This window comes from Pezoporus wallicus, unplaced genomic scaffold (assembly GCF_028554395.1).
Source record: "Pezoporus wallicus isolate ANWC-B61680 ecotype Strahan unplaced genomic scaffold, APGP_CSIRO_Pwel_v1 contig_593, whole genome shotgun sequence".
Taxonomy (NCBI): Eukaryota; Metazoa; Chordata; class Aves; order Psittaciformes; family Psittacidae; genus Pezoporus; species Pezoporus wallicus.
The window spans coordinates 133,823-152,704 of NW_026642342.1; the positions used below are offsets into that span (position 1 = coordinate 133,823).

At 43.0% G+C, this 18,882-nt stretch overlaps 1 protein-coding gene across 2 annotated transcripts in view; it reads right to left on the minus strand.

The window, feature by feature from the left end:
* Positions 1-6,954: 6,954 nt before the first annotated feature.
* Positions 6,955-18,882, minus strand: part of INPP5D (inositol polyphosphate-5-phosphatase D) — a 53,197-nt gene continuing 41,269 nt past the window's right edge. Inside the window, exons 16-28 of one of the 2 annotated variants that reach the window (XM_057429079.1) lie at positions 18,185-18,293; positions 17,942-18,030; positions 17,623-17,704; positions 16,377-16,466; positions 16,105-16,218; positions 14,919-15,001; positions 13,763-13,850; positions 13,005-13,154; positions 12,188-12,281; positions 11,845-11,952; positions 10,997-11,269; positions 8,871-9,447; positions 6,955-8,001 (exon numbers count right to left, since the gene is read on the minus strand). In XM_057429079.1, coding sequence (XP_057285062.1) covers positions 7,999-8,001; positions 8,871-9,447; positions 10,997-11,269; positions 11,845-11,952; positions 12,188-12,281; positions 13,005-13,154; positions 13,763-13,850; positions 14,919-15,001; positions 16,105-16,218; positions 16,377-16,466; positions 17,623-17,704; positions 17,942-18,030; positions 18,185-18,293 — 1,860 coding nt within the window. In that variant the 3' untranslated portion in view covers positions 6,955-7,998. The remainder of the gene's footprint in view (positions 8,002-8,870; positions 9,448-10,996; positions 11,270-11,844; positions 11,953-12,187; positions 12,282-13,004; positions 13,155-13,762; positions 13,851-14,918; positions 15,002-16,104; positions 16,219-16,376; positions 16,467-17,622; positions 17,705-17,941; positions 18,031-18,184; positions 18,294-18,882) is intronic. The other variant, XM_057429080.1, reaches the window with a different exon arrangement.

Sequence of the window (18,882 nt, forward strand, 5' to 3'; positions counted from 1 at the left end):
ATATCTGTAATGGCAGGACATCCTGATTATATTTTATATGATACTTGTAACAATGGTTTTTCCACTCCAGCATGAAGTTCCTCTTCTTAAACTCATCTAAAGCTTCTGTCAGTCTTTCTAATAGCACATGCCTGCTCCATGTCATCATCTGTCGTCTTTCTCTCTTTTCATATGAACAAGAGTTCAAGAACACATGTGATAAAACAGCTCATTCAGACTGGAAGTAGCTTCCTTCTCTGCCTGGAGCACCTTTCTGCTGCCTCCACCATTAAAATCTGCTCATTCGTTCAACAGCCTCCTTCAGGAATAAACATTCAGGACTTCTAACAACTCTAATGATGTTCAGAAAACTCATCCCACAGTGAAAAGGTGAAAACTCTGCCTCCAGTGAGAGTGTGCTGTGCTCTACATCTCTAAAGGTTGAAACTTCACTTCCCGCAGAAAGCTTACTGTGGGTTTGGTAGCTGTGCAAGTGAAAAAATGCAAAGGAGAATAAACCCTCTTCAGCAGATATGAAAGGGAAACACATTGAGGCTATTTCAAGTATTAAAGAGATTCTTGCAGCAAGCATGCCAGATTGCGTACAGGCACAGAAAAGGTTAATATAAAACTATTTCACTGATTGACTTGCTGTGAAGGCCAGTTCTGTACCAGGTGATGGGCCAGACATGAAGTGCTTGTCAGAGAGGTTCATAGTGGAGCCAGGCAGAACAGTCAGACATGCACTGTACTGGTCACAGACTCTTGGATAAAAAGAAAAATGCTGGGACAACTTCCTTCTGTGCTCAGGTGTGCCTGGATGTGGGGCCATACACCTTCACCAGCTCTCCCAGCACACAAGCTGGTGCAGGCTGTGCATCCTAGCTGAGATTAAACTCACCACCACATGAGGCATAGTGTCCTCCTTAACCCCAGGTTACAACCATTTGTATTGTATTACTTACAAAAGAAGGAAGTGGAGAAGCAGCAATATCTAAGTGTAGTCCAGTACTGCGTTGAGTCAGCCAGTGCCACAGAAGACAAAAGCTATATGCTATAGTCTGTGTTTAAAAAGGATTTTCACCCAGCACTTCCTGTAACTCCAGCATTCCTAGAAGGTGCTGTCCATTTTGTGAGGTCTCTGTCATGCTTCTAGATCCATTTCTCTTTCTGGTGGCAAGCTCCACTCTAACACCTGCAGCAGCTGCAGTTTCGTATGCAGAGACTGAAGACTGCAACTAAGCTGGAGAGCAGGTTTCCAGGTCAAAATTCTCTTGAAGAACAGGATGACGTTCAGCAATGATAAATGAAAGGCACTACCTCAGGCAGGAGGAACTGAACACACGAATGCAGAAAAATCTATAGAAAAGGACCTAGGGTTTGTATTGGCTCACCAGCTGAACATGGGTTAGCAACAGCATACTATCACGAAACAGGCAAACCTTGTCTCTGAGATAAACAGGGCTGTTGTCAACAAGGGACATGAAATGATCCTTCCCTTTTAGTCAGCAAGAGCAAGGCTTCTGATGGAGACATGTCCAGCTTTAGCCGGCACATGTCAAGAAAAATCCGGAGTGTCAAAGTAGCCTAGAAGGAATGGCCAAAATACATATAAGGAGTGGCCCAGAGGAAAGATTTGGGCAGTTGGGACTGTTTAAGCTAAAGAGGAGGAAGCTGATGTGGAACATGACAGCAGTATGTAAACATAGCGTGTCAGAATATGAAGACAATAACCTGATCTGCTTGTTCATGGGGGATAAGATTAGATTTCAAAAGTGCTTGAAGTCCACCAGAAATGCCCACTAGAGACAAGGAAAGGCTGGAAAGGCAGGTGAAGCTCTGAAACAGACTGCTCGAGGAAGATGAGAAACTTCTACACTGGAGGTGTGTTAGGCCAGTAAAAGCATTTCCCCATGAAGAATTTAGCAGTTTATGCTTTGCTGGCATGGGGAATGGATTACATGGGTCCCTTCAAGTCTAATTTTTCAGAAATTCTATGCTGAGAGGGTCATGTTTTGACATGCTCTTTCTGACCCAAATCCAGCAGCTTAAACCATGACAGAACTGGAAATACTCATTTTCTGGGAAGATGCTGATCACCAGTGTGCTCCCCAAAGGCTAAATTAAATTCAAAGCTCCATTTTCAAATTAGCCTTTGTTTTGGATCTTGGAGTTTACATTTGAAAAGAAGGAACATTTCCCACATCTTGTCTTTTTCTTTGTGCTTACAAGCTGTAATTGTGAAGATGCAAATTGCTGTAAAGTACCAAGCAGACATAATTTCCATGCTAACTCTTCATCCTGTCTGTTACAAAGGTCTCTTGTTTCTTTTCCAGTTTCTTTGCTGTTCCTTTGTCCCTTCTCTGGCTCGACCTTTCTGTTAGAGATGGCTTTTACCCACCTGCTTTCTGCTGGATCCTCTCTTATGCCACAGTCTCTACTTCACTGGTTGCTTTACTGCAACCTCCTGCTTGTTGCTGGACCCCGTCTGCTTCATCCTTTTTGATTCATTAATTCTTTTCCAAAAGTCAACCATTTACTATTCTGTTGTGTGCAATCTATATCTCTATTAGTTATGATATAATGTAATGCTTTATGATCAGAGATTAATTTATTCTATATGCAATCTACACCAGACCCTGTAAAAAATGCAATAAAATGTTAGTAATAACCATAACGTGTAGCAGATCACCATCTCTGGCACAGAATAACTTCATTTAAGTATAAACACAGAAGCAGAAAATAGTTGAGACTGGATGGGCCTCTGGAGATCCTCAAGTCCAGCCCCCAAATCTCAGCAAATGCTCATGGCTAGTATTCCTGATATCTGCTGAAAAACAGGGATTTTGAGATTAGAGTTTTGATTACAGTTTTCTGAATGCTACAGAGCAATGTTATTTTTGATCGAAAAGGATACACTGAAGCCCTTCTGTGCGTTTGCAGAAACTGAGTGTTTTTGGACAAAAACCTTTATCCAGGTCTAGAAGCTGAAATAAAGTGAAGCAGAACTGGGACAGAAATAAACCATGGCTTCAATATAGACTGCATTCACACACATGACATTATGAACCAGCGGATGGTTCTGCTGAGCTGAATTAATCTCTGCATGTCTAATGTACCTTTTGTTTAGCTGACTTGGGAGCTCAAATTAAATTAATAAAACAGGATAATGGTGGTGAACTGAGAATAGAAGTTCAGGGAAATTTGGTGATGCATCAGAAGAAAATAAAGCAAATTACAGTAGGTGAAAAGAAATCGCTTCAGTCAACCTGGGATTCAGCTGTGAAAGAGCTTCTGAAAGACTTCACAAGTTTTGACACAAATGCAATCTTAAAATACTTCTTATTAAGAGACACATTTGAAACACACCACATGCACTCTGTGGAATTAGAAAGGAGATCTTTTTCATATTCATGTGAATAATAAACTGATGTTTGCTTATATATATAGAGAGAGAGAGAGAAAGAACATCTTGTACCCCTACAGCTAACACCTTTTCTTCGCTAGGGAAATTTGGCATGTTGAAATGACTATTTGGATTCTGTATCACTTGCATAATGAGCCCCCTCCATAGGCACTTGGGTGGCAGATGTGAGCAGTTACGAGACAGTTCCAGTTGTACAGGGCTCTTGCTTCAGCTGTGCACAGAAAATAGGGAAAGTCATCGACTCCTTCATTAAATATTTCAGCCACCACAAAACAAGCACCACACAGATGCAGCTGACATATATTATGGCACCAAACTGTCAGTTATAACTGCAGATAAAGAGAAGCCTTCACCATCACCTAAACTTTCCTGATGCACAGTCCACTAGCTGCATTTCTCATTTATGTTATCAGCAAGGGATATAACAAATGAGGGGAGGGATGGAGTGTCTTCAGCAAATGCCCCAGAGGGAAAAGTGTGTATTTCTCTTAGGCAGAAATTAGGAAAATAAATAAGTATTTGGATATTGTGCATATCCAGTCTATTGCCATCTGGAGTCATTGGTTAGGAGGTCTCTGGGAATTGCCCTGAGTCACTTTGGTCAGTTAGCTAGTCCTAACACCCACAGTTTAATCATGCACAAGTAACTGAGCCTTCATTATGAGACACAAAAATACAAAATATAATCAGTTCTAAGTAATGTTAAGTTTGATGGCTTTGTAATGGAAAATAACTGCGGCACTTGAAGGTAGTTGACATAGTTTCAGGCCCTCAGGACCTCAGTACAAAAGGTGTGAGAAAAGCAGAATAGAAGGACAGGACCTGGGGATGGGGAGTATCTGGGACTAGCAGATGTCCAGGGTGGGCACAGATAAACTAACTGGTAAGTAAAAGGACAGGATGATTGCTATGCTTGGGGTGTTAATAAACCCATTAAGCTGGTGTAAGCATCTACTAGTGAGTATCCTGGACTAGCGGATGTCCAGGATGAGAGCAGTTAAACTAACTGATAAGTAGAAGGGCAGGATGATTGCTATGTCTGTCTGTAATGTTAATTAAGCTTGTTGGGAAAAGTAAACGACCCTTAAAGACCACCACATTTTTGTATGCATGCCGGAAACTTTTGAGGAAATGATGTAATATGCTCGGTGACCATATAAGGATGACCTGTATAGCAATTCGGGGACACACGTTACCAGGAGCTATCCCCCGTGCCTCCCGGCGCCACAGTAAAGAATACCCGCTTGTCAACTTGAAATTCTGTTGGTGAGTTTGTTCCTGGAGTTTTCTCCGAATAAATTATAAAAATTGATTGGGGGGGGGGGGGAGGAATCAATTAATTTTTTTACAAGATACCCCTAATTTAACTGTACTATGACAAGGAAAACAGAAAAACACAAAAACTTTAGGATGAACTTTAGTTTAAAAAAAAACCTGAAAGATAGTGACTAAACGCTTTGTTTTAAGCTGTACAGAAAAAGAGTGTTTGGTCCCAGCAGACTAGAGGCCTAAGCATCATAATTTGTAACCAACATCAAAATTATCCCCTTGCTATTTTGGAGGGACTAACTTGTCTTCATTTGTTTTGGGTTTTTTTCCTTCTGTTTTCCCTCCTCCTTGAGCCATTTTCTATAAGACCCTATTTTCAACAGGAGGGAAAAATTTAGCCAAATACAGCATTTTAGGAAGAGATTTAACAGTGCCCTGTGATAGTTTCACAGTTGAGAGGATGCAGAGGCTTGCGTTAGATGCATCAGGTGCTGGCAGGAAACAGGATTTTAAAGTTACTGTGTTCTACACATTACATCCTGTAACTTGGAACTTAAAGCATTTCTGACAGCTGGGTCTCCCCTGAAATAAGTACACTATGACTGCAGCTATTTTAAGAAGTTAAAGGATGCTGGAAGGTTGCAGACAGGTATTACACCTGAGGAAAACTGGTCAATTCAGACCCTTCATTTCTTCTACTTGTACTGTCTGTACCAACTTAACTGGACAATAAAAGAGCTTGCAGAATAATGTGCCTGGTTTGGCAAGAGGTTCATAAGCCCAGGGACACAAGGTAAAGAAGAAGCTCCTGTTCAGTCCAGGTTTCATCTGGTTCAGGACACAAGGCAGTAAAACCTTTAAATATTAAAGGCATTATGACAGAAGGCACAAATGAAACAAACATAAGCACAAGACATTTGTTAAGTTTAGATTTTCTAATATTCACATCTGGGAAGCTCTCACAGTTGGTGTGACCAATTCTGCCATCTCAAGGTTCTGCTAGTCTTACCATAGAGACAAATATTGTGTAGTGTACCCCTACTTTTTTTGCACCAGCCTGTCTCTACCACTCTGTGTCTAAATTGCTCACCTGAGAACTCTCTTCTGCAGAGGCCTCAGAAAACTCTTTACTGAACGTCCTTTTGCACGTTTTCCACTTGCAAAATGTCTGGTGGCATTTTCCATCATTCCTGATACAGAGGATACCTCAGACTCTCTTTGGAGACACAAGTGATAACTTTTACCCAGCTCTCAATCTAGTAGGTAATGCATTCTTAGCATGGGAATAGAAATGCATTTTCTTACTGCAGGAAACTCTGCAGAGAGCTTCTCTCCTCCCCCAGCAATACACCCTTCTAAAGGACAGGCCAGATCAAGTACCTGGATGTTATGCCTTAGTAAGTCCCGTGTTCTTAAACTGCTCATTCGCAAATCTGTGCCAGTTTTAAGCAGTATTGCCAAACAGGAGAATATTTTTGCAAGAAGCTATATTTGCTTTATATCAAACTTTTATTTTGCAAACTTTGGGGAATCTACTTTCTTTTCTAGAGCTTAGGAAGTTGGTGGATAAACACAGAAAATCTGACCCTGTCTCCTTGTTGAGAAGTTAAAAACGCTTTGTAGAAATCCTGTCACATTTCCATCTCTGAACATAAAAGAACACAGGATTAGCATGGAGATCCCACTCCATATTGCACAGAAAGTTCTCCTGCTCCAAGAAAGTTTTACTCTGTGGCTGTATGAATTATTCTGCAATCTGGAAAAGTGAAACTCTCCCCAGGTTCAGGGAAATACCACAGCTATTGAATTACGAGGATTACAGAGAGAGGACTCTGTTGAATAAAGCAAGAGGAATGTAAATTCATGGCCTGTCTTGCTGACTTCTAGGTGGAGTGCCAGGTGTTTCAGTAATGATGCCTTGAAACTCTAACCTGCATGGCAGAAAAACCTCTCTTTTTAGAAGGTTTCTACCTTTCCCACCCAGTCTCACAAGCCTATGCTCAGCATCTTCTGCTCCAGTAAAATTACTGTGCATTTTCTATACTCACACAACTGTAACTGTACCTGCTAACAGGTGCTAGAGTTTTTAAACAAGTTGTATCCACGAAGGGTCTGTGCACACACACACACACACACACACACACAAATATGTCCTCGGTTTTATCTCTGGGCGCTCCTTGATGCTTTGGTGTTTCTTCTGGGCAGGGACTACAGTCACTGAGTGTAGCACCCAACTGAAGCTGAATCATGGCAGGCAGTGCTGAATTTTCAGAAAAAAATGATCAGAAAGGTGAATATTTTATTACTTTTTTAAGTAACCAACATGGAAACAATAGCAACAATTAAGTCACAAACAGGCATAGCCTAATTGTAACCACAGCATTAATACTTAATGTGAATATAACAGATATTACAAGTATGTGAACATTATTCATTCTCAGTCATTGTACTTAAGTGTACAGTAAGGTCAGCATTAATCTATTCAGAATGCTACAAAACCAGCTGGCCATTGTCCTTCAAAACCAGAGCGCTTGCTGTAAGACTGGCTGGAATGACTGCTGTCCATCCCTTCAGGCAGCTATACTCCTGGACTGCCTATGGGTCCTGCCTATTCTCCCATTCCTGCATGTGTTTCTGATAGCTCCCTTTGTTTGTTAGGGGTACAAAAGCACTACCTGCTAGAAAGAAAAAGAGCCACAGTGCCAAGGGCCAGCCCTCACACTCCGCATGAATCATGCATGAATGCAACCTGCCAGCTAATGCTAGAGGCAAAACTGGCTCCATTGGCAGTGTGTGACATCGGTATCTGCCATTCCAACTGTTTTCCCACCCTCCCCTAACTCCTTGCTCCACAGACAGGACGTGCTTTTGGAGCTGTACCGCTTTCAAAATGCTTTCTTTTACACATCACTCTTCAGTAGGGATTCTGTAACACAAAATAAAAATTTTGCCTTTTTTGGAAAGGAAGCTCTTTAAATACACCCCTTCTGTCTCTTGGGCCTTTTACTGTACCTTCCTCTTTTTCAGAACGTTTACTAATGTGTGTACTGAATCACCTGCCTCTTAACAGAAGTACCAGGGTGACACTATAAAAGGGTAACTTGCATTTGGTATTGTGGTCCCGGCTCCTCTTGTTCTGAGTAACATAGGATAAACTTCTCAGCTCGAATATTTTCATAATCATAGGGACGGATACACCCTCAGAAGTAAAACTGCCCAGTCTTTTAAGAACCAGACCAGAGGACATCAGTGTGAACCAAGCAGCGATCTCCATCTTTCTTCCCATCAGGATTCCTCCTAGGGTGCCATCTGCTGTGTCATTGTCACTGTGGACACAAGAGAAGACATCTAGTGTCAATTCTCAAAGTCTTGATTGAGAAGCAAAAAAAACCACAATCCTACAGCTCACTCAAGTGGGATCTTGTTTTCTCCCAAGCCCATTTACTATGACCTCCCCTGCTTCTTCTCATCCAGCTCGTGATGTTCTGGAGGAGAAAAAACCCGAGCCAACAAAAAAACAACCCCAACCCCCACAAACAAACAAAACCCACAAGAAAGAAAAAAAGAAAAAAGTCAGAAGAACCTTCCACAAAACAAACAAAAACCCCCAAACAAAACCAAAGCCAACAAACAAAAGAAACCCCAAAACCAAGAAAAAAAAGAACCTTCTGCCCCCCAAAACCCCACCACCCAGAGAAGTAGATGTGTGATTATTTCTGTGGGGGGTTCAGTAATGGGTTTGGACACCGCTGTTCTAAGCTGATAAATGCTTCCCACGGATAACTACTTTTAATCATCTTTTTATTATTTATAGCAAAGCACATCTCTTAGCCAATACTGTAGGTTTGTGCTGTAGGTTTGTGCTGTGGACATTTTCAGGCATAATGCAGCATGCACCAAAGGAGCAATAATGAAGTAGCTGACTATTTGTGTTCCTGTTCTGGCCATCAAGTTTAAACATTTCAGAAGAAATTAAAACTACATGCAAAACTATGGCTTTGCAACATGACATCTTCTGCAGCAATACTGCTGTACGACACTCCCTCCTCTGCAGGCCCTGTAGGCTTGTGGGACAGTGCTCTGAGCTTGGTTAGGAAAGGCAGAGCAAGGGCAGAGTGATTAAGCCAGTGCTACTCTAGCAGCATTCTGCTGTGAGGCCAACTTCTACCCTGCCCCACTGCCACAAGTAACACACCGGTGTAGTTGTCCTGCTGACCGGTCCTTCTTCTGTCCAATGCTTCCCAGAGTGAGGCAGCTCTGAACTGTCCCGATAGTCTCGCCCCTTGGAGTTCTGCATGTCCAGCACTGCCTGGCTCTTCGAGGGAAGGGGCGGTTTGTTCTGCTGCCCCTGGGCACTTGGGCTGACTTCAGACCTCAATGGCTTGACTAGCTTTTTGAGCGGTGCTGAGTTTTCTAATGGTGTGGTAATCTTCAGCTTGCCTTGAGTCTTTTCACCTGTATTCTTTTCTTCGGATTGGCCAGAGCAGGTATAGGACCGAAAGCGCTGTGTGGGGACCAGGAAAGGTGGTGATGGCTGTTTGCTGGGGGTCTTGCTGCTCTCAGGCTCCTGGGGTTTTGTGAGATGACAGCTCTGATCAGGCAGTGGTGGCTGCTCTTTTCGTGAGGCCTTGGGGTAGTCCTGCTCTTTCTTTGGTGCCACCTTGCCCTTATACCCCATAGAGCCATACAGTGGGTTCTCAAACATCTCTGGCTTTTGCTGCCCCTCCTCCTGAAGTGAAGGCTCTGCTATGGTTTTCCCCAGTTCAGGTGGCCTATAGTCATCAAAGCATTGTAAAGAGAGACTTGTAAAAAGCAGGCAAGAGACTGATTTAAACAGAAAGTGAATAGGAAATGAGCATAGCAAGACTGAACAGACTGTGCAAAGGGGTGGCAGGATAACAGTAAAATTTGGGAAGAGAACAGAATTTTGCATTGTTTTTACTTTGTTTAATCATTATTAATATGACAGCAGAGACCAGATAAGCATGGTACTGTATAAACTCCCTGCTGGACTACAGTCTTTGTCAAGTGGTAATTGGCTTCTCTTTAAACAGAGATAAGCTACTGAGCCAAACTGTGTCAAGTGCTCTGAAGGCTCTGTGACACTCACAAATCTGAATTTAAATACTAAAAAGAATATTCAGATTTGGCAGAAAGGATTGAAACGTCTGTCTGGACAGTTAGCTGAGTCATAGCTCACATCATACTGTAGCATTTTACAACTAGGTCAATCTCCTCTCGCTACCAATGTTACATGGTATTCCTGGGGAAGGGATAAGACTCCTTGATGCACTCAAATGCACTATATACGAGTAACAGCTATAATTCTGTAGGTGAGGCAATCATTGTTCATTCACAGCTGAGGCCTTTGAATTGGGGCTCAGACTGGAATGACAGCACAGCTATACAGTGGGACAAGGGAGGTTTTGTGGGTTTTATGTGACTTGACCTGATTTGGCAAGGCTTTCATCTGGAGAGCCATCATGATTCTTAAAAGATCAGCCACAATATCACTGAACAGAGGAGAATAGGTGTGAGTGGCACATATTCTTTGGAAGTCTTCAAATGAGTTGTGCTGCTTTCTTCAAGTTATTTTCTGGAAGTCAGTACATGCAGGAGAAAAGAGCTGAGACCATGATGAAGCCTTGTCAGGTGCATAACAGATTGAGGCACTGCTTGCAGCTCTGAATTCTGCAAGTTCTGGCTTATGGAGTGCAACATCCATTTACTAGTGAACTATAGCCCAGACACAGGAAGCATCTGTCACTATGAAAAGAAGGTCTGAACAAGGACAGTGTGTACAGCACTGGGGTGGAATAGCCTCATCACTTTACTTAGATGCATATGGATGGGATATTTTCAATTGCTGGATGAAAATTCTGCATCAAGACTTGTGACAGATGCAGTAGATGGACACTAACTTCTACGGCAAACTGGACACTTGTGTAGTGGTGTACACAGAAATTCGGTTTAAGTACTTCACACAGGACATGTGAAGGAGCTCTCCTCCTTCACATCCAGTGGAAAGATCTATGTCACTCTTCCCTTTTCTTCTTTGTTACCAACTCTGTGGCCTTTTCCTTCTTTTCTCTTGGTAGAGAATGAAATTTACACATATATTTTGTGTTTTCCTTTCACAAAACTAGCTATACTAGTTTTCTTTGAATATGTGATGTGCTGCACTTGTGACCCTCAGTTATCTTTCTCTAATTCTGGAGATGAAAGTCTGAGAGAATATGCAGCACCTTGAATTCTCTACAGATCATGAAACAGTGACTGTGCAGAATGACAGAAGAGAGGGTACTCAACTCAAAGACTTACAGGTACTCTTGGCTCCGACTACAAATGCTTCTGTTTACTGTAGGCTGGAGAGATGGTTTTGGAGATAGAGGTGACACAGAAGGTGATGTGGAGGATGACTGACTCTGTCCCATTACAGATGTAGTCTCTTTGGGCTGCTGCTCGTAGCTCCAGAGAGCAGGTGGTTGGTCTGGTGAAGGTATCTGCTTAAGCTGGCTAGTTGCAGACGGCTGCTGAGAGAAAGCAGCCATCCCCAGGTAGTTGGGGTTGCTGATGTCTGTGGGAGTGGAGCTGCTGAAGAGAAAAAAAACTGTTAGGAAGACACATGAACAAATACGTTTCTTGTCTCCCTGCCAGATCTAAAGGAGTTAGTGCCCACTAAGTGCTTAGATTTAGTGCCACCTACTTATTTTTTTGGCCACTGATGCTTTGGAATCAGAGAATAAGTAGGAGTCCTGTTAGTGCCTCTCTCTGCCCTGGGTCATTGGAGAGGAAGCAGCTGGGTCAAGGTCCCAGCACCAAATAGTTTCCCTGGCTGTCACAGGCACTTCCATTTCCAGGCTGCAGAGAGCACTCAGAGGCTTATACAGGTTTCTAGGCCCAGCAGTTCAGCTGGAAGCTGTAGCAGAATGGCTCCAAGCAAGAGGCAAATGGCAGCACTGGGCAGCATTGCACAGCATAGGAATAAGGAACAACAGGAGAGGTCTTTTGAGGTGTACCTATATAGTCTAGCAGGGAGAAGGCAGGAAGTTGCCTGCAAAGAAATGCGCCTATGAAGCTGTAAGCCTGTGATTCTTGGGAAGGAAAAGACAGGCAGTGTGAGCACAGCTTCCCACCCCAAGCCGGCAGAGGTGAAGCAACAAGATTACCGTAATGTGTCCTCCTTTCCCAAGTTGTCTGGAGAAGAGGAAGCACTCCCCCAGTAGCGAGCAATGGCTGCTGCCTCTCTGGCCACCAGATGAGTAGATTTTGACTTTCTGTTGGAAATAAAAGGTCCCTCTTTAAGTGAGATGCAGGAACCTACCCTGACTAATGCATTCTCAGTTTGTGAAGCTTTGGGCACAGAAGCATTGACCAGCCCTGACCAGAGAGCCACAAAGGCAGCTTCCCAGTGCTCAGCATGCCTATTAATACTGCTCCCACAGCAAGCACAGCTTTGCCTTTATTGAGTCAACTACTTTTCCATAACCAGCTCACACACTTGTCCTTTACCTGTTAGTCTGATCCCAGTCTTTGCTAGGCTCTAAGTTGCTGTTATTCTTTGGTTTCTGCCCAGCAATTTCATCACGTTCAATCTTGACAAAATCTGAAGGAAAGAAAAGGCATTAAAAAGTGTTTTGGCAGCTTCACAGTATGATTGCATAAGTTTTCTGTGTTACTGCTTGTATTAAGGCATCTCTCTTGACTATCAGAATGACAGTTTTAAGCAGTTGATGGTATTACTTTCAACAATATGACACAGGAAAAATTGTGTTTCTTGAAATAGAAAGGTCATGATCCACCAAACAGCCACATTAAGATCATTTTACCATCGAGAATAATAGTAAATGTAAAGAGGCTGCTTTTGTACTCTGAAAGAGAACAACAGGTAGCAAGATGAAAATGAGCAGGGTTGTGATCCTTTAGCTAAGGAGTGCTACTTGAGAGCCTCATATGCTCTTTGTTGATGTTCCCCCAGGATGACCAGAACAGGGCAAGCTTCGGCACCTTATCATATGGCCACAAGTGGAACTAAGGCATCGCCATTCAATAAAACCAGTATTAGTGACAGACAGGGGGCTCTCTCAGTCTGCTGAATTTACTTGAATGATGAAAAAGGAAAAAAAACAAATCACATTTCTGTGCCTTTCCGAAAGAGCACACGTATACTCCTGAGAACTAAGGATACTCATATCTTGCAGTCAGCATCAAAAGTTCTTGCCTCTTTGGACTAAAAGCACTGCAAGGATAATTTTCAGTTCTTTGACAGATGTATTTAGAGATGGATATTCTCTGGGGTGAGCACTGCAGAGATAATCTCATTCCTTACCATACAGTTTCTCTCTCTGTTTTCCTTGTGATGTCTGTAGCTTGATTTCACCTTGGAAGACTCCTGTTTTCTCACCATGGTGTGTCAGCACAGTATGGATAGGAACTAAGGATTCTGTTGCTTCTATTCGCAGGGCAATGCAGCCTTCCCCTAGAGACAAGGAGACAACGAGCCTGGGACTGGGAAAAAAAAGCATTGAAGTATTTTTCTCCTGTCAGTCATCTACTCTCACTGTGCTGACAGGGCTGAGATTACCGGAGAGAATCTGCTCTGGATCACAGTAAGGAATGTAATGTCCCTGGAGAAATCAGCAGCATTCATTTCACTTCTTCACATATGTGTGAAGGATTTGGGCATTGGAGACAGCTGCAGGTGGCTACAGGGTTCTGAGCTTCCATTAGTGGTAAAGAAAACATGAGCCAAATCCATAAAAGAGGATTTGTATGTTTTGAGTTAACTAATTTAAACAGATTGACTCCTGAATTAATTTCTGTACTTTCTTTTTAAGCCATTGCTCTTTTGGGGCTGGTAAAGCTCACACAGATTGTTGCTTCAAGTTAATTTGCTTCTAATCATCCTTAGCTCACAAATTATTCCCCAGAATGTATTCTTGTGTGTATTGAGTTCCAAATCAGAAGTCAGAGCATCATGGACGTTCAGTCTATAAGAGTAACTTCTGTTCTCTCCCACTCCTTCAGCAGTTTGGAAAACTCTAAGTAGATTTTGACTCATCTAGAACTTTAGAGCTAAACACTTACCGTAAGATTCATCACTGTCTGATGACTTAATGCTGATCAGGATGTGTTGATCCAGAAGGTATTCTGGGTCTGAAATAATGGGAGTCAGCTGCAAAGACAAGTTAATGTGGGTCAATACAATAGGTGGGCTACATGAACACAGTTATCCCTGTGCCTCAGTCCCAAATGAGCAGAGCTCAGCTGGACAAACGGATGAGGATATCATGCCACCTCTAGGATCAGCCTCTTTGATGATGTTTGGAGATCTGTGGTAGGAGGCTACATACTTTTAGAGTCCCCCCACTCTCACTCCCAGCACCGCAGATGGAATGCTACAAATCAAACACTAACGGCCTAAGCTGCAATTTTCTTCTGCAGTGCAGGACTAAAAACTGCTCTAGGAGGAAGTGATCTGGACTTTGATTCAGTTTGGTCCCCAAAATCTGTTTGGTTGTTGTTACAATCACTTATTGTACAGCCTTTCCCCAATCTTTCAGTGTTAAGGCACTCTTTCCAAAGTCAGCATTTGTTAACTTTTCAGAAGGGCACTGACATGTATGTTTACTCCAAATCCAGGAGCTCTGATAATACTTCCAGCTCTCGCCATGACAGAAAATGGAGAAGAGCTCTGATCTCAAGGGTGGGACTTGTCTCTGACACTGACGCATGGAACACTATGTCTGGCCACTGATGGTCTTTTTTAACACAGGTAAAAAATAGTCAACTTTTCTATAAAATACTGAGAAAAACTTTGCCTGACAGGGCAGAGAAACTCCAGGGTAGAGCTGCTCTTTGTCTTCTCTTCCATCTAAAACATAAAAACTAATAGGGCCTGCTTAAAAGACTTGTCAGCATAGTTGTGTTCACTAGAAGTGTGAGAAGAAGTTCACACTCCTGAGTGACATGATCACGCCAGCAGAATTCCTGATAGAGATGAAAGCATACTGTATAAAAGAGACATTTTTTATGTAGTATACTGGCAAGAAAGTTCTTTCCTGCTTATAACACACTCTGGTTAGCTTAAGCCCATCCTGCATTCTTACAGCCTCTTTTGAGTGTAAACAAGACCACAGCCATGTTCCTGAAAATAACGTTCATATAAGACTTAATGTTGCTAACAGGATGCAAGTGGAAGGCTTCTCTTCCATATGGATATGGAAACGGAGTCCCTGCTTACCTTTGGAAGTGCATCAATGAACTTTACCACAAGCTCCCCTTCACTCCCATCCTCATTTTCTCCTTCCTGGCTCTTCACAAAACCTGCAAAGTGATGAGAAAGGAGTTTGCCAGAAAAAAGACACCAGAACTTGGCTACGAATCCTCTTCAGATGCCAGATCTCCAAAACGCCTACAATTATTATCCCAATTGGACACAAGTTTTGAAAGTATTAAGAAGCTTCAAGTCTGAGCTTTGGGTCCATGTTTACACAGTAACTTTACATGTGATTTTCCTGGTGCATTGCTAAATGGTTTTATTTTACAGTTAAACTTGGCACTGAGAAGCTCAGTGCATACATGGACTGGAGGATAAGAACATGACAGCTCTTCCTACGCCACTCAAGATAGCACACTTTTGAAATTCTAATTTAAGATTCGTAATACACTGTTTCCATAGAAATTTATGCAAATTTCGATACAGCCAAAAAATAATCTTTTATGGAGCTGCCTTTGACACGGCGCTCTGACATGCGATAATGTGATGAAGCATACACTGAAGGCATGCTGTCCCACTTACAGGAGCTGTCCTGTGATGGGGAACCGCTTAAAAAAACACACAGCAAGGGCATGTAGGCTTGCATTACATAAACAGCTGAGGCTCAGCCCTGCAGCACAGGGACAGGGAATGAAACCTGCAGCACTGGAGGGTACATTTATGGAGTCAGATCACTCCTTTTCCTTTCACCTGAGGCTGATCCTCTGGTTTATTCTTTTTTAAACCAGGGCAGTTATTTTTATTAGCTTAAAGCAGATGCTTTGCTTTGAAAGCAGCCGATCATTTGTAGCAGGCACAGTCAGAAATGCAATTGATCATGTGCTTGCTAAGTAGAGATTGCCTGTGTAATAAGCAAGAACAACATGTGCTTCTCTTCAAGAAATTATCAGGTTGCCAAACAAGATGGAAGAAATGGTGGAAGACTACATGTCTAAGCATGGATTACAGCTAAATGGCTGTGTGTTTTGGATTGTATTGCTGACAGTATAGGATGATTCGTAAACTACAACAAATCTCTAGGACATCCCTTTTTTGCACTGGAACAAGTGATCCACACAGCTATTTACTGAGATCCAAGCAAAAGGAAGGGGAACTAATCCAAACTAGCGGGAAACTCTGACAGAAAGAATAAAGTTGGGCAAAACCCTACTTTCTAAGCAGCTGGAGTGAAACTCGATGTAGAACTTGGTCTGGGACTTGGTCTTCAGAGTGGCGTAACAGTGCAGGAACTCTATCTCCCCTTGGGAATTTGTGTACTTGGAGTCTAGAAAAGAAGAAGGGAAAAAAACAGCATTTTCAACAGGAGATAAAGAAAGTGCATTTTCGACTCTTAAAGGGTCAGCTTTTTCTTTTAACATATACAAAGCATTGTGTTTTGTGCCCAAAGGTGAAGACAGCATGATTGCACCCAGACTGACTAACCATTCTTGGAAACAAACTGTGAGGTGACTCCCACTTCGAAGGTGGCGAAGACAGGACTGTGGTCACTTGTCATGATGTCAGTGGTGCAGCCTGCCAATGAGAAAGGGAGGAGAGTTACTGCCTTATGTTCTGCTCTGGTGAAATCACTGCAATAGCAATATTATTCAGTAATTTTCCAGCAAACATAACAGTCGCTGTGGTAACTGTCTCCAGTCAAAGGTGTTTCTACATAATCTCATGTTAGTATTTGGGAATGTAACTCTTCTGTCAAAATACATAAAGATTAGGTTAACGGACACAACATTTGGCAAGCGACTGTCAGTGTTAGATTCTCACAGCACAAAAGGCAGTTACAGGCTTTCTGGTTGCCTCTGCAGTTTGCACAGCTAACTAAAGTGCAAATATGGCAGGAAATCACAGAAGAGTACACTGGTGCTGCTTCAGTGCTACACTGCAACTCATGGCCCAAGATTAACAGTGATTGAGCAAGGTCCTGACTTGACCTAAGTGCACACTGAGTTCTAGCAAGCCCAGTCCACTGAACAGACTTCATAAAGGTACTTACTTGACCACACACCTCATCATCATAGGCTCTCTGATCAGAGCAGTCCACCTTATACCCCAAGAGACATCTACAGCCCTCTTCTCATTCCCATACACAGGAAACCATCAACATCATGCTCAGATGCTTGGTCCTACATGGACTCAATGAAATTCTGAGTCATTTTTTAAACAGGTCTTATGAGATTCCTCTCTTCCCTGCACTGCACTTCTGTGATGTTTCTCAGTGAGAAAGGGAACAGGTTCTTGGTACCACACAGTCTTTCTGGAATGCGATTTGACAGAAGAGGGATGTTTGCAGCTCCAGCCTCAGACTGGACTGTGTATGCAGTACACAGTACCACGTACCCTGCTGGCACCATCAAGCAAGGAGCTCCTGATGGTAACTGCACAGGAAAAGTTGTTGTTGCCAAGAAATGACTGGTGTAAAATGATCCTGCAGTGTGGCCTGAAACTGGACAGCTGCAACTGTCTGAGGGGTATTCTGCATAGAAAAGAGTATCAGAATTAATTCCCAACCTTGTAAGGTTACAGGCAGAGAGATCTGGCTCCACTCTGCCCGGTTTAACATCAGGTCCCTCTGTGCTGAGTGCCTGGCAGTGCAGGGAGATCCTACAGACTGTGCTCTGAATCATTTCCGCTTCAGACTGATTGCTTTGCTATCTACAATCTGTTATCTACCCACCATAGGACTGACACACAACGTGCACCATGGGATATGATTTCCAGAGCACTCGATCACACCAGGATGGCAAATTGTACTTCATCTGCAAACCAAAGGAGAAGTGATGTCAAGAAGAAGAGAAAGGACCAGCTCACAAAAGAACAGGAAATTCACTTGCTCAAGCACCACAGATCTGTGTCAAATCTTTTTCTTTGTATTGACTCCTTTCAGAACAGTACAAGGGCAAAAAATGCAGAGACTGGTTTAGGTCACTTCCTTCTGTAGGAGTTATTTCCCTGCTCTGTCACATACTTCTGAAGAGACATGAGTTTTCACCTACCCCTGTAGCTTTTTGCTTGGTGTAAACATACTTCTCCCGGGTGCCTCTTTCAAAGCGGTAGGTTGGAGCAAAAGTGATCTCTTCTTCCTCTAAAACAGAGAGATAGCTGTTACAGTGTGGCCCATTGAGAACCCTCACCTGGCTGAGACAGGCACTGCTCTGTACATGCTGCCCCACATCAAGTCTGGCACAGAAAGTTGGTGGAAACGGGAGAGGAACCTGCCAACAACCTCAGAATCTTACCAAATTGCAGAAACACCTTTTGGTCCTTTCTCTCTATGAGAAGCTGGTCGAAGGCCAGCAGCTCCGGATACTGCTGCTGCCTGATCTTCTGGATAATATTCTCTGCTTCCTGCCAACAGGGAAACAGCAGAGCTGCAGATGATGCAAAAGCTCCTTATAAATACTCCCTTCAGTGAGGAGCCAGCAAGTGCTTCTGAACTGATTCACAGAGCCATGCCCCTGCCACTTTCCCACTGTTCCCTTCACTGAAAGGCCCCAGTCTTTGCTGCGTGACCAAACATTTGTCTATCAAAACACACATCAAAATGCCCACACAACCCCCACACAAGCACACACACTGCCAGATGTACATCAACACCAGCCTGGCTGTTGTCTCCCACCTACTGAAACCTATCCAGTATTTATTATGGCTTGCTTGTTTCTGAAGGCCGGTTCTGAGCCATTAAAAGCTAACCAAATAGTGCAGAAAGGCAATCTCTGCATCAAGCTGTTCACAGACAGATGCTTACTCACAGTGGGAAGGGGAGTTAGGAGTCTGGGGAAGTGATGCCACCCGGAGCAGCAGAGTATGCCAGATGCCATTCCTGGGTCCATTAATCCTTGGAGAGGGCAAAAGGGATTTCCTTTCCTCCCTCAACTGGTGTCACACTTATGCCCTAGGGATCCTTTCTGCCTCCCCTATTTCTGCCACTGTCTGC